The 15,248-nt window shown below is 42.6% G+C and overlaps 1 protein-coding gene across 1 annotated transcript in view; it reads right to left on the bottom strand.

Moving 5' to 3' along the window:
- The window catches only part of CYFIP1 (cytoplasmic FMR1 interacting protein 1), a 110,798-nt gene that overhangs the window by 15,777 nt on the left and 79,773 nt on the right, over positions 1-15,248 (bottom strand). Inside the window, 2 exon segments of the mRNA XM_079128433.1 lie at positions 1,875-1,962; positions 11,711-11,910. Coding sequence (XP_078984559.1) covers positions 1,875-1,962; positions 11,711-11,910 — 288 coding nt within the window.

Genomic DNA, 15,248 nt, shown 5'->3' with positions numbered 1-15,248 from the left:
GAGCTGCTAGGATTTACAGGCGGATGCCACTGCATGTGGCTTTCCCACATATTTTTAATCCATGGTTGGCTGAGCCCACAGATGAGGAACACACAGACATGGAGGGCTGGTGAGGTCAAGAACACTTCCCTTAGTACTGGTCACACTTGCAGGGCATCTAGCCGCCCCTGCATGGTATTTGCCTTATCTCTTTAGAGGTGGTCTTCTGGTGTTTCCGCCTGCTCACTATGTGTGGGCTGATTCTGTTGTTTCCAGAAGTCAGATCTTTTCTGCACCCACCTTCCCACATCAGCCCCTGCCTTTGGGGCACTGCCCCTGGACAGCAGCCCTGGCTCCTGTCTCAGCAATGCTCCCGAGACTCTTCCATGTGCTTTAGTTTTTTCTTGTGGTACCAGGGTGTAACGGTCAATTTGAACTATCAAGAGATTAAGAGATGCTGATGATTAAGAGGCCTCTGGTGTGTCCATGAGGGTGTGTCTAGGAAAGACTGGAATGTGGGATGGTGAACTGAAGTGCAGCCCCTCCCTAAGTGTGGGCAGCACCACCCAATAGGATGGAATAAAAGTTGGAAGAACAAGGAAGCAGATGCAGAGGGAAGCTCGGCTCTTCTTGAACAGGTTCTTGATTTCTGCTTCAATCATCTGAGGATATCAGCCTCTCGCTCCTTCACTTCCAAATTAGACTCTGCCAGTGATTCTCCAGGTAGTTTCCAGAAGCCTTGGTTTTAGACTAGGGTAGCACTGTTGGTCCTTCTTGTTCTGTGGTTTCCGCCTCATGGACTGTGTAGCTACAGGTTCTTCCAGCTCTTTAGCCTGCAGACAGTCATTGTGGACTATGCAGCTTCTGGTTGTGTAAGCCAATCTAATAAATCCCCTTTTTATAATCATACTCCCTGTTGATTCTGTTCCTCTAGAGAACCCTAATACACAGGGATAGAACCCATGGCTTCATACATGCTGGGCAAATCTTCGTCTACTGAGTCACATCCCCAGCCCAACGTACTTTCATTTTTTTTTAAAATATATTTTTAGTTGTAGATGGACACAATACACTTATTTTGCTTATTTAGTTTTATGTGGAGGTGGGAATTGAACCCAGTGCCTAACACATGCTAGGCAAGTGCTCTACCACTGAGCTACAACCCCAGCATCCATATGATTTCTTAGCATAAAAACCTTTCTTAGTAGAAGGTTTTTTAAAACCTTTAAATCTCCAAATAAGCACACTTATTTTAATGCCAGGAATGAAGCTGGATCCACTCCAACTCCTATCTCATGGCCAGAGTTATCCTAATCATATAAACAACTAATTTCAGATAATATTTTTAGGGTTGATTCTTTCTTTTTCTATTTATTTTTTTAAGATGGCATCTTCCTAGTTTCACAGGGTGACCTTGAACCTCTGGGTTGAAGCAATTCTCTTGCTTGAATTTCTAGAGTAGATAGAACCGTAAGCATATGCCATCAAATCCCACTAGCTTCTGTTTTTAAATTACTTTTCAGGAACATGTTAAAGGAATAGAAGGAAAAATAACATTTTCTACATGGTATGATACATTTACATCATTGCAATTAAATTGACTTAAATTAAGTTTCAAGCTGGGCAAGGTGCTGCACACCTGCAGTCCCAGTTACTTGGGGGTCTAAGGCAGGAGGATCACTTGAGCCCAGGAGTTTAGGGCCAGCCTGAATAAAACATAGTGATACCCTGTCTCGAACTAAGAAATAAACAATAACAACAAAAAACAGGAAAAAAAGAGGGAAGAAAGGAAGTTTAGTAAAGATAAGAAAGAGAAAAGAAACAGAGAAAGAGAAAAAAATATTAAATTTCAAATTATGCTTCATTATAAACTTCATGAACACAAAAAAACCTACCTTGGATCCATGCAAATACTGGGGTTGTGCATTAGGCTGTTTATCTCTTTGAAATTCCTGAGAAAATGGTAACACTGTTCGAACAAACCTGCACAAGAAATATTAAAAAGAAAACCAAAGTAACTGTAGTTAATTATACTCTAAACTTTTCTATTACCCATCTATTAAGTTTGCCTCTCAATTAAACTGATACAATCATCAAATAGGAAAATTCTAGTAAAGTAAAAAGCCATAGGGCTGGGGATATAGCTCAGTTGGTAGAGTACTTGCCTTGCAAGCATAAGGCCCTGGGTTCGATCCCCAGCACCGCAAGAAAAAAAAAAAAAAAAAAAAAAAAGCCATAGAATGATTTAGATACACATCTGAAATAGAATAAATGTATCCAAAGCTCAGAAGCCACAGCAAGGACTCCTGATATCCTCCCACCCATAAACACAGTCTCCAAACTCAGGAAAATGCTCGCCTGTTGGCAGCAGGACCATCTCCAGCCTAACACAATCTGATAATTGGTAATGAATGTGATCTTGGATTCACTATTCTTTCAAACAGCAATGACAGAGGGGCAGCAGCCCCCATGAGCAGTGATGACCCAGTTACTCAGAGCACTAGTTATGTATGGCCTAAATGGGGAAGAACAAGCAAACTTCAGTATTTAAGACCAAACCCAGGCAGGAGATTGTATCTTGATAGTGAGTTTAAGGGACCACACATCAAATGATTATATTTTCGAGCAGAAATGTTAATCAAGTTACAAAGAAGTGTACTAAAGATACGTGGATTCACTATTTCATTCTAAGAACTTGACCAACTCATACCATGCTTTAGTAAACAAGAAAGCAAGCAACATCAAAATACTGTGAGCACATACAGCATGTGCACCTACAAGGAGGCTGAGCACATTCACAGACAGGACACCCAGACACCAGAGCAGCCCTGGGCCAGCTTCCCAACTACCACAGCACTGCAGGTGCATCCCATCAACTGTGGGCCAAAATCACCTACATTAACATTCCCAGAGAAAAACTGCACTCTGACTCTTTTGTGTTTTTTTTTTTTTTTTTTTCAAAAGGATCCTGCACCACTATACTGTCAGTAGTCGATATTACTAATGAACCGCACTCAACAGAGTGTGTGTGTGTGTTTCTGTCTATATGGGCCCATGTGTAAATCTGATTGTGTCTGTGTATTTGTGTGTGTCTCTGCATGTGTGTGAGTGAGTGTATGGAGGGTGTGTCTGCATGGATGTGTGTATATGGGAGGGTGTGTCTATGCTGCACATGAGGTCACACACTTATTAAAGGATGAGTGCACCATCAGGAGGCACCAAGGTCAGGGTGCTATTCAGAGGAGGGAGCCCCTTTCCTAGAGGTCCTGGGTACCGCTCACGCTGTGATGGCTCTGGATGGAAGCACGCCTGCAAAGCTGCCACACACACATCAGCTTCCATTTGTCTTTGATGTTACAAAAGTTTTTCTGCCACTGCTTAAAACACAATATGTTTTCCCAAAGTAAGAACGTTTAAAATGCTGGTTAGATTTTTGAAAGTTGGCCTTAACTTATTTTGTTTATATCACTGAGATATAAAACTGTCAAAGTAATGTAATTACTTCCTACAATGTTATTAAAATTTTAAATCAAAATACATGTATATGAGACATGATACAATATAGGTATTCATTCTATAGTTCTAAATACTATACTTTTATAATTTTTTTTAATTCATCAAATGTAGACAGGCTCCGGTCACATGGTTGGTCTTTCAGGTGTAGCCAGCCCCTAACCTGAGACTCTTTCTCAGCATAAATTCAGGTGTGGTCCAAGGGGCCCTGAATAGCAGTCATTCTTGTCACTCAGAAATTTCAAGAGGGTGCCTCCCAGGAATTGGGAATAATCAAATTCTTCTACCAACCACGTAATCAACACCTGGGGCTTTGAGCTGGGTGAAATCAGCCAATGTCCTGGCAGGGGAGGGGAGTTGGAGGCTGAGCTCGATCCTGTAGCCAGTGGTTTAGTCCATCATGCCTGTGTAATCACACAACAGAAACCGACACCGAAGTTTGAGCATGCCTCCCTGGTTGGCAGTATGCCTCAAGTACCATCATGCCTCAAGGTCAGTGGGGTGATACACCTGAGACAGGGAAAGCTTTGCATATGGGACCCTCCCAGACCCACCGCAGGGGTCTCCTCTGATTTGTATCCTTTTGCTACAATGAATTACGATTTTAAAACTGTGTACTCAGTAAGTACTGTGAATTTTTCACCTGGGGAGGGGGCCTGAATTTTTATCCAACTGGTCAGAAATAAGGGTGACCCCAGGTGACCCCAAACTTGTGGCTGGTGTCAAGTGAAGGACATCTTGCAGAGGGCTGTGCCCTCAGACAGAGTGTGGGAAACCCATTGCAACCTCTAAAAACAGGAAAACTATGTTTCAGCACCAACAACTAAAGCCCCCACTCCAGATTTTGCTAAATCAAGATTTGGTTTTCACATTAGAACCCTAGTGAGTGCTGGGCCCAGGAGTAAATGACATTTTCATTATTCCTGTTTAAGATTCATTGAACTTGCCAGGCGTGGTAAGCCTATATTTCCAGAAGCTTGGGAGGCTGAGGCAGAAGGATGGCGAGTTCAAAACCAGCCTTAGCAACTTAGTGAAGTGCTAAGTGAGACCCTGTCTCTAAATAAAATACAAAATAGGGCTGGGGATGTGACTCAGTGGTTGAGTGCCCCTGAGTTCAATCCCCAATACCCTCCCCCGCAAAAAAAGAAAAATTCATTGAGCTCCTTACTACAGGATTATAGTTTTCACCAAATTTGCAAATTTTTTGGCCATTAATTTGCAAATATTCTTTTCTCTCTGGTCACAGTCTCTTACTAGTATTTACTTATGGGCTGATTAGAACACTTGATATCATCCACAGCTCACTGAACTTTTCTCATTTTTCCTCTCTCTGGGCTTCAGTTCAGATAGTTTCCATTATTTCAAATTTACTAAAGTCTTGCAAAATACAATCTAATATTCAGCCCAACAAGCCAATTTTTCACTTTAGATATTGTATTTTGAGCTTTAATCCATCTGATTCTTTGACATAACACCCATTGATCTCTACATTGTTTAATTTCTTGTAAATCTTAAGCATATTTAAAATTGTTTCAATATTCATATCTGCTAATTTCTGTGTCTGGTTTTTATGGATTGACTCTTCTGGTTGTGGGATCACATTTTCTTGGTTCTTGGTATATCTAGTAATTCTTGATTGGATGGTAGGCATTGTAATGTCTTGTTGAGTGTCTGGATTTTGTTATTGTCTTTTAAAGAGAGTTGAGGGATCTTGGGGGAGGCAGTTAAATTACTTGCATATCAGTTTCATGATTAATTTTGGCAATTCTGGGGTACACAAAGGAGTTAGTAGCCTAGAACTAATTTAGATCTTCTTCTGAGGTAAGACCCTTCTACTAACTTGACTGAATGCCTGGTTGTTGAATTAAGTTTCTCCAATACTGCTGCAAACTCAGGTGATTCCTAGCCTTCTGTGAGCACTGTGAATTATTTGGCTCATAGCTCCCCAAAACAAACACAGTTTATTATTCAAGTAAAGGCTAAGGAGGCCCAGGTTGACTTGAGGAACCGTGTACTCTATTCTCTCCCATATTCTGCCCTATAAATTCCAGCTGTCTCAGATTCTGCAAATTCCAATCTGTCTACTCTACTAAGCAAGACTTCCAAGTGTTAGTTGGTTTTGAACTTGTGATTATTCCTGCCTCAACTTTCTGAGTGGCTGAGATTACAGGCAAGCACCACTGCGCTCAACTCTAAGGTATAGTTGAATTGTCCCTCTGTACTTAGTCAGAAATTGCTTCTAGGCAGTAATCACAGGGTTCACATTTCATTTGTTACCTTGACCTCAGGGAAATGTCTAATGTCTGATAACAGGTAATTCAATCATTTTGTCTAGTTTTTCACTTAAGGTGCAAGAATAGGTTCAGACTGTTAAGCCATCGTCCTAAACAACTTTATAACCCAAATAAAAGAATATTCATTTCACTCAAGGTGAAAGAATAGATTCAGACTCTGTTAATCTATCATCCTAAATAACTTTTGAACAGAATATTGACTATACACTCTCAGAATAAAGAAAAAATGTTGGAAATTGATAGGTCTGTTTCACAGTTAAGAACTGGCATTTTCTAGAACTGGATATGTGAGTAAATATACTAATAATTAATGAAGCAAAGATTCTCAATGTTTAAGGAACTCAGAAAAATGTAATGAGTAAAGATTAGAATGAACACTATGGTATAGAATTAGATATATCAGTATGAACTCATGGATTTAACATATAGAAGGCTATATAGAAATATATTCACACACATTCCACGTGCATGCATGTTATGAATTGAATTGTGTCTCAAAAACAGATGTTTAAGTCTTTACCCCCAGCACCTCAGAAGGTAGAAATAGAGTCATTACATATGTAATTAGTTAAATTAAGATGAGATTGGGATATCAGGGGGATCAGGGGCTGGGGTGTAGTTCAGTGGTAGAGCACTTGCCTAGCACACATGAAGCCCTGAGTTTTGATCCCCAGCACTGCAACAACAAAAAAGTTGAGACCATACTGGAATAGGATGGACTCTTAATCCAATGACTGGTGTTCTTATAAGAAGGTAAGAGACACAGAGACAGAGACACAGCAAGAACATCATGCAATGACAGAGACAAAGATTGGAATGAATCAGCTTAAAGCCCAGGAAAGTCAGGAATTAAAAACTAGCACCAGAGGCTAGGATGTGGCGAACACCATAGTCTACTATTGGTAGAAGTCAGCCCAATGTAGTTTCTAACCAGTATGTCAGAGGAAGCATGTTTCTGTTGGCACCTTGATTCGGGCCACCAGAACAGTAAATGAATATATTTCTGTTGTTATAGCAGACATCAGACCCTAATACACTACACATGCAAGTATGTCCTACTCTCATTACTGAAAGGGTCTAGAAACAATGACATCCCAGTAGCAATGGACACACATAATACCAGGCATATCATTTTAAACAGCATCTTCTACTCAAAGGAACTTTTTGAGAAATGACAGATTATAAGGAGCAAGCAGTAAAAGTACAAGATGAGCCTGGAACATCTCACAGTGCAGAAGGGAGGGTGGTGCTTATTGAACAATTGGGGACTTGCCAAAAGCACACAGAAACCATTCTGAAGGACAGCCACTGCCCAAATAAGGACAATCTGAGTTACAAAAATCAACTAGTGGGCAGGGTACAGTGCCTCACACTTGTAATTCCAGCAGCTCCAGACACTGAGGCAGGAGGATTGCAAGTTCAAAGTCAGCCTCAGCCATTTAGCAAGGCACTAAGCAACTTAGCAAAACCCTGTCTCAAAATAAAATATAGAAAGGGCTGGAGATGTGGCTCAGTGGTTGAACATTCCTGGGTTCTAACCCTGGTACCTGCCCCTGCCCCCCCAAAAAAATCAACTAAAGGTTAGTAACAGAATACAACTCTGAGTTGGAATTCCTGAGCCCTTGCTGATAAGAAACATGTTAACATGCACAGCAGATGCCAAGAAATACCTGTAGAGGTGATAAGGGAGTTAGAAACTCACTGTTGTTACACCACCATGATGACAAGAGGTTCAGCTAAGAATCATCCATAGATGCTAAAGCGTGGGGGTCAAATTTCAACAAGGAACAGTTAATTTGTATAGTCTTAGACTATCTCCCTATAAATTACTTACAAATTTCAAACATAAAAATGGTATCTCAACCATGGAGAAACCCGGGATGGAAGCTGACTTGAACAGTGATGGGACTTGACATGTCACCCCAAGGACACACTCTCCTGTCAGCAGTCTTCTGGCTAAACAAGCCTGACTCTGGTCCCAGGGAATGTCCACTCTGTCAGCTTATTTTCAGAACTTTAGCTCTGTCACACATTTATCAGATGTACAGGAAGACTTTCAGTTCCACGCCACACTAAGTCACCTCCCAGAGCCATGAGGCATAACTCACTGCTTAGGAATCAGTGGGTGTGCCAACCAGCAAGCAAAGTTCTGTCTTGACTCAAGCAGCCCCCAGAAAATCTGTAGGTATGGAATTAGACCTTGTGGACAGATTCAATCTATAGCTTGGATATATAAAATGCTGTTTTAAAATGTCTTTTCCAGGTAATAAAATTTTAATGATTCCACTGGAGGACTTATGAAAAATACAGAAGTAAAGATTTGTGCCAACACTGGTATAGATGGAGGTTGCCCAAGTAAAACAAAGCTCCTCTGGTGATTGGAATGCCCCTGTGAGATGGATGTAGGAATACACGCCTGTAATCCCAGCTACCTGGTAGGCTGAGGCAGAAGGATCACAGGGAGGTTTGAGGCTAGCTTAAACTTAAAAAATAAAAAGGGTTGGGGATATAGCTCAATGGTTAAGCAACCCCGGGTCCCAGGTTCAATCTGTAGCACAGCAAAACCAAAAAACAAACAAATAAAAAAATCAGTGTACCCAATGTGTCTCAGAACCTCCTGTTCAAGGTTGGGAGGCAATGCAGTCACCCAGGCACGAGCCCCAGCACACAGGGCCCTGCGAAGTATGTTGTGCTTATCTGCTCACAGGAATATCTACAACACATTTTGGGTAGCACAGGAAACAAGAGCTCATAGGCAGGAAGAGTCATCTCTTCCTGCCACTGTGATTTGTATTAGATACTGCAGGTGAGCAGACTCAGAATGGAAGGGCTGAGGTGTTGTTCTATGGTTCAGGTTAGAGATAAGAAAACGCAGGTTAAAGGAGTCTGCATGCTATGCACGGTTAGCAGCAAGCAGGCAGCTCATCCAGAGAGACAGGGCAGCACCCTTCAGCATGTACCACCTCCTCACTGTGCTTCCTCATTGGTCTGGGCTCTCACCCTGGGTGACCCTGACATGTCTGGAGATAGCCCTGGTTGTCACAGGTCAAAGGGAAGTGCCTCTGGCATCTGGGAGTAGCCAGGGATGCTGCTGAACACCTACAACATGGGACAGTCCTGAACTGAGAATGGTCCCAAACACTGGCAGTTCCTTGGCTAGAACTGAAGGAGGACAGGTAGCAAGGACACACAAGAGGCCCATGCTGTGCAGCTCTGTCTCCAGGTAAGTCCAGATTTACACACTGGACCAATTAGGGAGAAGGAACCCCATAGAGCTGCTTTTGCTGAAAGGATCCCAACTGCCTAGGTCACAACTGAATGCAGCGCTAGTGCACGGCTGCCTGTGTCATCACAAAGACCTCCTGGGTTGAAGGGAAAACAATTGTCTAGTAACTAAGCCATGTGCATCAGGACACCTGGATACATCTCGCTCCCACATGATGCTTGGGCAGCTGCACTCAGTCTGAGCACCAGGTCAGCACAGCAGCAAGTTTTGCTACCCATGGGGGTTCTCTCTCATACTTGGTTTCACAAAAAAAGCGTGTGTCCCTCACGCTTCCAGAGCCGAGGTATGATCCCTTCTGGAGAACATGCATGAGTACGATAATAATGAGAAATGAGTATGAGGTAATGATCCAGCATAATGGGCTGGACCATGTCTGCTCTGCTGCATGACATGCAACAGCTCCACCCAAAGCCCTCACATGACACCAGGGAAACTCTCAGGAAGAAAGACACTTAATGCAGACACCAGGTCTTGGGTACTGGGAGAGGATCTAGGCAGGAGCCACCAACCCAGGAAGAGGCCCTCAGTTAGGCTTTGAGTGGCTATCGATTCTGGGATGTCCCAAAGCAGCAAAGAGAAGAAGATAGCTGGGGAAAGCTCCATTTTATGTTCAAACCTATGGATGGTGGAACCTATGGAACCTCAGGGAGCAGCACAGAATTTTTAAAGCCTGATTCCCCAGAATGGTCACTGTCAACAGAAGCACCCCGCCAGTGTTGGTTGTGGGTGCAGCACACAAAACAAAGAGGATCCTGAAAACATCAGCCATGACCTGAATGTATTTTCAGACAGCAGCACAAGCATGGATGTCCCTTCATTGACACAGCAACCCTCATGATGTAATATGTGAAAAGCACACCTCATAACCTCACTTTTGCAAAATAAAATATATATATGTATATGTGTATTTAACTATATGGTAGTCCCTCAGTGTCTGCAGGGATTGGTTCCAAGACACCTGAAGATATCAAGGTCTGTAGATGCTCAAATTCCTTATATGAAATGGAGTAGTATTTGCATAGAGCCTATGCACATCCCTCTGTATACTTTAAATTATCTCTAGATGCCTTATAATACCTAATGCAATGTAAATGCTAGGCGAACAGTTGTTATACAGTATTGTTTAGGAAATAATGACAAGAAAACATTTGTGCATGCACAGACTAATTTTTTTCAGAATATTTTGATCCGTGGTTGGTTAAATCCACACAGGACCTGCCAACATGGAGTGCTGACCATATGGCAAGAACTCCAGAATAAAGACACATTCTTTACAAGGGGATTTAACTTGTTGCCCCCACAAGTACCTATGATTTCTAATTTTCCACAATTGTGATGCATTCTTTGGATAATAAAAATATCTTTCAATTATTTCAAACTCTGTATCAACTTTAAAAATGTGTTTCAGGAAAACAGGCACCTTAAAAGTAAGTTCAATAAAGATGAATAGTCTTAAAAGTATGGTTTCTGTGGTGACTCAGGCCCCTCCACCTGCAGCTTGGGGGCCATGGCCACATCCCCACCTGACTCTGCCCAAGGTGGACACTGACCAATGGGGCCATCAGAAGAACTGCCCATCAAATGGCATAGACAGCAACTCCAACTCAGTTCCTGAACCGCTTCCCTACATGAAATGTGGTCTGACACCAGGGGTCCAGGCATGATCAAGCCATAGGAGGGTCCCTCTTCTCCCCACAGGCATCAGAGCTAAGCACCCCCATCTCTTGGACACAAAACTCTGTGCCTGGCAGCAAGTAACGGATCAATCAATTCACAGGTAGGATGTTAAGATCCAGTAGCAAAGCAAAAGCAAAAGCAAAGGCACTTATTTTTAAAGGTGTTCATAACACACATACATGTGCACACAAACACACACACAAACTCCTCTACCTTTGGGTGGGTTCACAAGGCCAGGCACCTTGCTTGGTGCCCCCATCACTCCCTGGGCTGGTGGGGCCTGGCATTCAAGACAGAGGTGTTCAATACACACATCCCTGGCCTGGGATGCTGACATGCTGTAGGAACCAGACTCCGTATTCACAGAGAACAGTTCTCAGTTGGAAAGGCCACTGCATGGTACATGCAGGACAGGACAGGGCTATCCAGATTTGGGCCACACTACAGGACTAAAACCATACGAAGCCACAGCTATCGAGTGTTCTACCCAACACAGTGACTCTTTTGTGACATGCGGCAGAGCAGTAAAATGGCAGGTAGGTGATCAATTCTCACACACCCCAATATTCCAGGATGCAAAGCACCAGAAGTTGAGTCATCCACCACATTCCAACGACAGGTAGCTGTCGCCCCAGGAGCTGCTGTGTGGCCATAAGAGTCTGTCCTAAGCCATGAGCAAGCACCTAGACAGGAACCACAGCTTCCCTATCTAGTCCAGCCCAGCCACCCAGTCTCCATGTGTAAAGCCAGGGCCCTGTGCCCAAGGGCAGGGCTACCCTTACAAATGGAAGAAATGTTTCTAATGTCTTGGACATTAGAAATAATGGGGAAGAGAAGGAGGAGGGGATACAGTGACAGCGTGAAATTCTGTGGGGGAGACAGTGTCCCCCAAGATCATTCCAGGCAAATGCTCCTGGGTGAAGCCATCCAGACCCATCTGTGAAGCTCAAAGCAAGCTCACCGGTTGGTGGAGCCATTGTAGCAGTAGTTGGGCAGGAAGTCATAGTTGAGCTCCCAGAAGACATGGAGGGTGATTCTTCCATAGGGTGCTGACACATTGTGGTTGGCTTCCCGGAACATGGCGTCAAAGCTGTCCAGAGTCAGGTACCTGCTCAGCAGCTTATGGGTCATGCGATTGATTTCCAAAAGGCCATCCAGCTCCTATAGGGCCACAGAAACAGGGGTGTAAGGAAAGAACTGGATCATGCAGGAAGGAGGCATCAGTACTGCTCCCCAGGCCATGTGGTCCCTGGTGGTCCAGCGCATAGGTGGGGATGAGACAATGAGGCTGCAAGAAGGTGGCTACCAGGGTGTTAAGCTTTAAATAATTTTTATTATTGTATATTGTCACGCTTGTTCTAGTTTATTTTTTAGTACTGTTGTTAATCTCTTACTGTGCCTAATATATAAATTAAACTTCATCATGGGTATGTATGAATAGGGAGAAACAGTACATATAGAATCTCATGCAATCTGTGATTTCTTTCTTTCTTTCTTTTTTTTTTTTTTTGGTACCAGGGATTGAACCCAGGAGGATATCTTATTTTATATTTTATTTTATTATTTTATTTTATTTATTTTATTTTTAGTTTTTATTTTATTTTATTTATTTTGAGACAGGGTCTCACTAGGATGTGTAACATTCTCACTAAATTGCTGAGGCTGGTTTCAAACCTCCAATCCTCCTGCCTCAACCTCCCAAGCAGCTGGGATGAAAGGTGTGCGCCACCACACCCAGCTACAATCTGCAATTTCAGGTATCCACTTGGGGTCTTAGAACGTATCTCCCCTTCAATCAGATGAAACTATTACATTGCTCATAAAACTTGCCAAGGTGTACACAGTCCCTGTGGCATCCAGGGCTGGGAACATATCTGTACCAACTGAGATGCACTGACTGAGTGTGAAACATAATTGATTTCAAAGACTTGGTGTAAAGGGAAAAAAATGCCAAATATCCACCTCATCCATCACCAAGGCCCAATGGCCACCCCTGCTGAGGCCTGTCCCGTTGCTCTGACAGAAACTCACTCCCTGGTTATGAGCAATCTCCCCTGAGATCTTGCATATTCTTTTCCATATCTCTTTGGTCTTTATTCTTGGGAGATCAATTTGGTTGGGTGCAAAATCCTTGATTCACAGTTCCTTTCCTTGATTATTGAAAAAGGTCTGAGGGCAATTGGATTTGGTCCCGAGTCCTCCCTCTTTTCAAACAAAAGACATTTTCCTTTGCTTTTAAAGTCCAATACTTTTACTGCAATATTTTTGTTGTTGTTATAGTCATTTTCAGGGTCCTTAATAACATCAGCATCCTTTTCTTTGATGGTGGGGGACTATGGATTGAACCCTGAGGCTTAACCACTGAGCTACATCCCCATATCCCCAGCCTTTTTTTTTTTTTTTTTTTTTTTTTTAATTTTGAGACAGGATCTCACTAAGTTGTTTAGGGCCTTGCTAAGTTGCTGAGGCTGGCCTTGAACTTGCCATCCTCCTGGCTCAGCCTCCCATATCATTGGGATTACAGGTGTAATCAGCATCCTTAAGGCTCATAAGATGGCATTATTATTGTCAGCTTTTCTAAATTTCTGCAGAAACACATTCAGGTAAGTAAATTCACTAGTTGGCTTACTGCATTATTTTTTGACATTGGCCACTTTGGTTTAGTATTCCCAGAAACAGGGTGTATATCTCCAATATACTGTATAGAGGTGCTCCTTACAGGGGGAGTTACATGCTGACTAAACTCATCACTAAGTTGAAAATGTCGTTAAGTACAAAATGCGTTTAATACCTCTACCCTAGCAAATAGCTTGGTCTCACCTACCCTGAACATACTCAGAACATTCACATTAGCCTACATTTGGGCAAAACCACCTAACACAAAGTCTGTGTTATAACAAAGTGTTGAATATCTCATGTAACTTACTGACTACTATACTAAGAATGTAAAACAGAATGGTTGCATGGGTATGCTTTCACACCATCACCAAGTCAGAAAAATGCAGGCCAAATCATAAGCTGGGAACCATTTGTACTTGCAAGTTGCATTCTATTTTCTCAATATTATCTTGAAATATACATTTAAATATTTGCTTCATTCAGCTGCTTCGGTTTTCTTTGTCAGGAATCCCCACAATATGAATAGTGACTCTTTGTCTATCTCCTATATCATTTTCTCTCAAATTCTTTATACATGTATATATTTATTTTTGTTGTGTTTGTTTTTGTTTTTGTATTGGGGATTGAACCCAGGGACCCTCTACCACTGAGCTACAACCCCAGCATTTTTTATTTTTATCTTGAGACAGGGTCTCACCAAGTTGTCCAGGGGAGGTTTGAACTTGTGATCCTCTGGCCCCAGCCTCCCAGGTTACTAAGATTATAAGCATGAGCCATCATGCCCAGCTCATTTCTTTCTAATTTAAAAACTTTTCCTTCTTTCCTTCTTATTTCTCTAAAGTCATTATCCATTGTGTTCTATCGTGCAGTCTTCGCTTCTGAAGTGATTTTCTTATAAAATCTTTCATGCGTTCCATCACCTCTTTTCAAAACTTCCTTTTCCTTAATCACCTTATTTCTGGATTTTAAAAAAGCCTGATAGATGTTGTTCTTTCACAGCAGACACCACTTTCTCTTGCTCATTCTGAAAGACTAGGTCATGGTTTCACAGGTTTCATGGCATCTTTCTGACATGCTTTTATACTGGTATTACTGTGCACTTCTATCCTCTTTTTTATTATAACACTTGGGATGGGATTGGATCACGACCCTTTCCTGCAGCTCAACTGTTAAGTGAAAGGAGCTCACGTTGCTTTGGGGGGCAGACATGGTTACAGGTGCTACTGTTTAAATGTGTTTATCCCCATGAACACTCACACCGAGGCTTATTTCTGGTGCAATGGTACCGAGGTAGGAGCTCTGGAGAGGCATGTGAGGTGATGAGGGCTCCCTCCACATGCATGCATTGATGTTTTACTTTAGAGTTTTGACTAATTTTCCCAAAACTTAGGTTTTGTGGGACCTACTAGATGCTGCGAGAGCAGGTTGTTAGGGAGCAAACTAGGCCGCCTGGCCTGCTTTCTTGCTTCCTTTCCCCTCATGTGAGCTTTCCTGTGTGCACCTGTTATGCTTTGGATCTTAAATATCACCCAAAGGACACATGCTAAAGGCTTGGTCACCAGCCGGGGAGGTGAACCTTTAAGAACCTTTAAGAGGATGGTCTGTCTGGGTGCAGTGGCACACACCTATATCCCCACTACTCAGAAGGCTGAGGCAGGAGGATCACAAGCTTCAGCCCAACTTAGGCAACATAGCAAGACCCTGTCTCAAAATTTTAAAATAGGGCTGTGGATGTACCTCCATAGTAGAGTGTTTGCCTAGCATGACCAGGCCCTGGTTTAATCCCCGGTACAAAAAAAAAAAAGTAGGGTCTAGGGGATGGATGTTAGGTCATTAGCGATGTGCCCCTGAAGAAGATATTGAGACCTGGGTCCCTCCTT

This window comes from Sciurus vulgaris (genome assembly GCF_902686455.1).
Source record: "Sciurus vulgaris genome assembly, chromosome: 2".
In the NCBI taxonomy this organism is placed as follows: Eukaryota; Metazoa; Chordata; class Mammalia; order Rodentia; family Sciuridae; genus Sciurus; species Sciurus vulgaris.
The sequence above is the reverse complement of the archived record's forward strand: the minus strand, read 5'-3'. Positions and strand labels throughout refer to the sequence as shown.